The 6,364-nt window shown below is 35.2% G+C and overlaps 1 protein-coding gene across 1 annotated transcript; it reads left to right on the forward strand.

Moving 5' to 3' along the window:
- The first annotated feature begins 4,039 nt into the window (after nt 1-4,039).
- On the forward strand, nt 4,040-5,087 carry LOC149002870 (stellacyanin-like). Its single transcript, XM_089137485.1, has 2 exons — nt 4,040-4,377; nt 4,512-5,087. The coding sequence occupies exons 1-2, from the start codon at nt 4,182-4,184 to the stop codon at nt 4,880-4,882; spliced, it is 567 nt and encodes a 188-aa protein (XP_088993611.1). The 5' UTR covers nt 4,040-4,181; the 3' UTR covers nt 4,883-5,087.
- The last annotated feature ends 1,277 nt before the right edge of the window (nt 5,088-6,364 follow it).

Consider the following 6,364-nt stretch of genomic DNA (forward strand, 5'->3'; position numbering starts at 1 on the left):
TGGTGTTTGTTTTTGTAGACTGTGTTGGTGAATTAGAGGAGATATTCAAAGATAAATATATCCGGTCCTGCCGATTCGTTCCAATACCATATCAGTATCGTGTCGGTTTTGCAAATGAACGATATCAGATCCGATACTTTGTACTAAAATTGGGCTTTCAGAAATGCTGACTGTATACCATGAATTAGAATGTACAGAAAAGAGATGGTTAAGGAAAGGAAAATAGAGCTCTTCAAACTTCTGATTGGGAAAGCCCAGAGAGGTAATTAGGGTAAGGCATGACGGGAGAAATTAATCTGGGCCAAGAATGACATGTGGCTTAGCAATGCGATTGGAGTTGAAAGTGAGTTGTCCAAGAGAGAAAAAAACTTAGCCAAGATATGTTTTTTTGCTCTAGGGAGGGGAGGTAAAGTTCATGGGAAGAAACAAGGGAAAGACGGGAGACCAGAAGAAAAGGGACAAAGAAGATGAAGGGTCCAAGAGAAAAAGACGAGGAATGGAAAGAAAAAACAAAACAAAGATTAATAACAAAATACTAAATGAAGACAGAGTAAAAAACGAGGGTATTGGCAAAAAATAATAATTGCCAATTGACTTTATTGAAACCCAAGGAGGAACAAAAATGACAATTGCATCCAAAAAAATTGGAATTTGGATCACCTCCCTGTCAAGTAGGGATGTAAATGGGTAACAGAAATCCGCCTCGGAATTCACATCTACATCCATTTAGGAACATTCCAACGCGGATATGGTATACCTCTTTTCTACCGATTATTATCCGATTAAATTACTTTGATTTGTTTTTCTTATTTACTTTAGATATGTGACTATTTTTTTAGATATTTTACTAAAAAAATAACTACAAAAGTTGATAAATTCTTAAATTTCAAGCCTAACCCTCATAAACAAAATGGTAAAGATGTCAATAGGTGATTGAAAACTTGAATTCAATTTGTAATCATACCAATTTAGAAGAATCTACTTAAGAAACTATCCGATTATCATCCAAATCCGACTGTCCGTTCGAAAATCAATAGGATATTATAATCTGTTTGAATATAGTAGGATGCGAAAATGGTATTACCACTATCTGATTCGAAATTGGTCCGTTTACACCCCTACCGCTAGGAGAGAACAACTGACAGTTTTGAACCACACAATAGGGGGTGGGATTCACCTGTTAATATTAAAAAATAAAGTAAAAGTAAAAGTCTTGGTGGGAGGGCCCACCCCTTACTATGTGGTTCAAAACTTTGTTTTTTCATGGGGAGTTGACTCTACAAAGTACGGGTAGATTCAAAACCTACACTAGGTCTAATGAAATGCACCTAAACATTAGAATAAGAAAGCAAAACTCCCCCCCCAAACTCAAATAAAGAAAAAAAGAGGATACAGTTCAATTAGAGTTCAAAAGGGGTTTTTTTTATTTGTATTTAAAAAAGGCAAACACAAAAGGGTAAATAAGTATAAGGATATTTTGGGTTTAAAAGATGTAATCATAAACGAACTAATAGTAGGGGGCAATAGAATTATAGATAAAGTTAAAGGTGGATTAGTAATTTTGGACAGCGGTAGTAATAAAATCAAAGTACACGGGGCCAATAGTAATTATCCCTAATTTTAATACAGAGTTGGGATCAGCTCCCCATCGAGGGAGCACAGAGTGCTCCCCAACGGCTTCCAAACCACAAGAATAGTGGGGCCCATAGGTGAAAAATACATTTTGAAAAAAAAAAAAAAAACTAATATTTTTCACCTGTGGGCCCCACACTGATTTTGTGATTGGGAAACAGTCGAGGAGCACTCTACCAAGAAATGATCCCGATTATTTAATACAAAAGAACAAAAGCCCCTTTGTACCAAAAAAAAAACTACAAAAAAAAAAAAAAAACTTAGTGGTTGACTGGTTGATGAGCTTATGGACGGTTAAGTCGTTGAATATATCTTACATTTTTATTAAATAATTAATATAAGTCAATGTGGTACTCTACTATTGTTGTAGATAAAATCTAATATAAGATTAAATTAGAGTAATTCTAGAAATTACTTCAATGCTTTTTAACACCGAAAACACAATAATAATTTTTTATGTGAGCCCCTTCGTTTCAATTAGAAATTCAGTGTCCCTCCCTCAAAATTCAAACTTTACAAAGATTCCCTCCACATTTAACACAATCACGCTTTCGTTCTTTCCAAATTTACTTTTACAATTTATACCCCTACTTGATAAATTTGTTTGAAACCTTAAATAATATTTGTAAGAAATTTTTTTGGAATGAATCTCTTTTATTTTTATCAGAAACATGATGCATCCCCTCCAAAATCAACACTTTACAAAGGTACCCTTCATACTTCACACCTTTAATGAAAGTACGTAGTTAACTGATAAAATCAAATTAATTTATTAATATGACCATATTGAGTTTATTTTAATCAGAGAAAATTTCGCTCATTAAATATAGGTTGGGGTAATATGGTGACATTAAAATTAGGGATGGTGGTGGCTGGACGACTGTGTAAATTGCTTGGCTGAACAGTCTTATAAATCTTACAATTAAATTTTGTAGTATTAAATATGAATTTGTCCATCATAAACGGTTCAGATTTAATTCAATAGATTTAATGGTGAGATTTATTTACATAGCCGTTCACTTATATTTATGCCTTAAAAATATTATTTAAGATTTTAAAATGACTATTAAAAATATTACTTAAGATTTTATATTAATTTATTATGGTTAAAAAATAAATTCATATTTACATTAAAAGAAAATTGATGGTGTGAAGTGTGGGGGAGAGCTTTGTAAGATTTTGATTTTGGGAGAGGTGTGGAGTGTTTCCAAAAGAAAATCCACAAGAGGCTCATATAAGAACTATCTAATATTTCAAATAAATTTATCAAATAAGGGTAAAATTGTAAAATCAAAGTTAAAACTAACGGAAACATAACGGTGTTAAATGTAGATGGACGCTTTGTAAGGTTTCAATTTTGAGGGTGTGCACCGTGCGTCGAGTTTCCAATGAAAATGAAGGGGCTCATTTAAAAAATTATAATAATAATTTAGAATTTTTAGTTTTGTTTCCTTATTGGATTCAATAACAGTTTGAATTTTGAAGGTCCGTTTGTCACATCTCATTTTCAATTTGATTGAGATAAATTTTATGTTGAATTTCTAGGTCTCACAGTCACAGATTTTTCCTTTTTCTTTTTCTTTTTCCCTTCCTCCTTTGAAATGATTCTATTATCATTTTATGTACAATATGATTGTATCTGTTTTTTTGGGTAAAACTACAATATGGTTGTATCATACTCTACTAACTTTTACTACTACATCAATTGTTCAAAGGAGATTTTGCTAGGCTAGTGCTATTGACGTGATGGTGTTTTAGTTGTCTTGTGTATTTCATTAAATCCCAACTGCTCAAAATATGATTGGATTTGTTTCAAAGAAAAGCTTTTCTTTTTCATTTAAGATGATTATATTTAATGCACCAATAGCCAATAGGTTAGCTGCACTAGCCTAACAAGATCCATTCAAAGGAACATCGTAACGATTACATCGACATTGTTGCATAAATGAAATATCACCATCCTTCGTGACCAATAATCGATGTTGATACAACAACTAAATCCTTAATAACTGAGTTAGCACAGGCCTGATATAGCCATTAATGTTGAAAATACCATCACCCGTGTGGTAAATAAATGAGGTTCTAACACGTTACAGAGGATAAGTCGCTCTCTTTCTCTCTCACATTTAAGGGGGACGAAACAAAGGAGAGAGAGAAAGAGAGACCTGGAGGTAGCTGGCAACATAAGAAAGAACAAATTCTACGAAAAGAAAAAAAAAAAAATCTCATGGAGGACTAACAGTTGTAACCAATAACGAGAAGTTCCATCAGGGGCAGAAGAGGAGCAGCGTGGTTGGTGGTTTATTGAGAGCTCTGGGTGGTTGGAGGAAGACAATGAGAATGGTAGTTATGTAATTTCAAAGTTGTCAAAACCCATTGATGGAAAATAAAACTCCATCCATCTCCCTCCATGTGTTGTTTATAGTTTGTGTGGTGTGTGTGAGTACCAACCATTCTTTTCCTTCTTCTCTAAGAGTTGGCTTTGAAGCCTTTTGCAACATCGAAGACAGAAAGGCAAAAGCTTCTTTGTTCTTCTTTAACCAAGAGAGATGGGAAGGAAAATGGGTTCTCTGTTTGGGTTGATTATAGTGTTGGTGAGTGTTAGTTTGGGAGGATTGAAAGGGGTTTCAGCAGCAGAACACAAACCTGTTCATCATGTTGTGGGTGGAGATCGTGGCTGGGATATCGCTTCTGACATCACTGCTTGGGCTGCTAATCGTCTCTTCCATGTTGGAGATAAAATCTGTAAACTCCTTTTTCTCTTTCCTTTGTTTTTACTCTTAGAACTGATGATTATGAGTCTCCATGAATGTGGGTTTTAGAGGTAGTTAATTGATTGACCGATTGCTCTGTTGGGGAATGTTTTTTTTGGATTGCAGGGTTTGCTTATTCGGCAGCAGGAGAGAGCATTGTGGAATTGGGTAGCAGAGAAGAGATGGAGGCCTGTGATGTAGCAAACCCAATTCGTATGTACACTGATGGTCTTGACAGCATCACCTTGGATGGTGTTGGCACTCGCTTCTTTGCCAGTGGCAGCCATGAAAGCTGCAAGAAGGGTCTGAAGCTGAATGTGGATGTGTTGCCCCATGACCATACCCAGAAGGAGATGAACCCCTTTCCCATCACCATCGCTTCTTCTGAGCTCGCAGCTGCTCCGGCGACACCATCTACTGCAGTCATACTGCCGGCGGCAACTCCCCTGTTATTGCTTGTGATTGGTTTCTTCTCCTTCTTCTTCACTTCCTTCTAATTTCAATATTAGAGAAGTGGGGTTTTAGAGATCTACCTTTTGGTTTTTTGCAATTAGTAGTAACTGTGTTGGAGTTTATTTTTAACTGGATAATAATTGTGGTTGGATACTTCTAGGGTTTGATTGTATGAATTGTGATCATATCATGGAAACTTTTAAATTTGAAGAAATGTTTCGATGTCTTAAATAGAATCCTATTTCATTATTTGAAGTACTAGTTTTAGTTACCCAAAAATGACTGAGAAATTAAAATTTCTTCTCAAAACCCCAAAATTGGTTCCTAAATCATTTTGTTATCTTCACTAAATCATTTCGTTTCATTTGGAGGAGGGAGAGGATACATAACAGTATTGGCAAGCTTGCAACAATGGTTAAAAAGAATCTTCTTTCTTCCCTTTTTAGTTCTTCGAAGGGGAAAATGTTCCAAATGATCCAGTTCTAATCTTTTTGTTGATACAAATCAACATAATACAAGGTCAATGGCTAGCAACACTCACATAGATCTATATAGCAATCTAATATCTATACCTCAAGTCATGGAACACTGAAAAACCCTAAATTTGGATGAACAGAAAGAATTATTATTACTGATCCATCCAATGCATTTTGCCAAATGAAAATAATAAATGTAGATACATAAGGTGTGCGTAAATTGACCCAACATTAACAATTATGGATATTCAAGATGCGCGTAAATGGCCCGAACATCAGATACGAAAGTAAAAGACAACAAATATAGAGAGGTCTCTAACTCCACAAAAATGCAGCAACAAGTCCAAAGCTTTGTACTAGCAAACCATTCACTAAAAAGTCCAGGAAGAGAAAACACCTACCACCCAACCTTTTGCCTGATAGTGCTTCCCTGGATAGTGAATAAGAATGTTATCTCAGTAGCTAGCTAATGGTCCTGCTGTTCCTTTTAGGTCTAATGGATAGAGACTTGATGCAACAGATAGGTTGAGATAAAAAAGAACCAAGTTGATCACAAAATTCCAATTTTCTGACCTCAGGTTGTGACCAAATATATCCAGACGAAACTATGTAATAGTTTAATTTGCATTCTTTGCAATAGCATTAGCATCATCTACTTTTCTCTGTCATTTATGACAACAATTCTAAACTTCAGTTTGAAGCTTTTGATTTTCCATGTCATCATCTTGCAGCTCACTCTTGGTACCAAACCCCATTCAGGTTTACATCAAGAGAATTGTTCATTCAATTGAAGTTTCCAAGAACCTTCCTCCAAATAAGAAAAGGACAACATCTTGTCGTGTCCTATTACCATCCATTCAAGGGACCAGCGAATCTCTCTTTTATTGAAATCTTGAGATTATGATAGCTTTTGTTGAACCATATGCTATTTGGATCAGTTGGGACTTGGATCCTTCTCTGATCTGACCTCATTCATCACTTAAAATGTGACTTTCCAGCGCTTCAGGGTTTCTCATGTTCAACAATTCCAGAAAGCCTTTTTCCTTTTCA

This window comes from Hakea prostrata, chromosome 10 (assembly GCF_041222555.1).
Source record: "Hakea prostrata isolate BN-2017 chromosome 10, UWA_Hpros_2, whole genome shotgun sequence".
Lineage (NCBI taxonomy): Eukaryota > Viridiplantae > Streptophyta > Magnoliopsida > Proteales > Proteaceae > Hakea > Hakea prostrata.

Coding starts and splice junctions, on each gene's coding strand:
- LOC149002870 (XM_089137485.1), top strand. CDS start 4,182: ATGGGAAGGAAAATGGGTTCTCTGTTTGGGTTGATTATAGTGTTGGTG. Junction 4,378..4,511: donor CCATGTTGGAGATAAAATCT/GTAAACTCCTTT, acceptor TTTGGATTGCAG/GGTTTGCTTATTCGGCAGCA.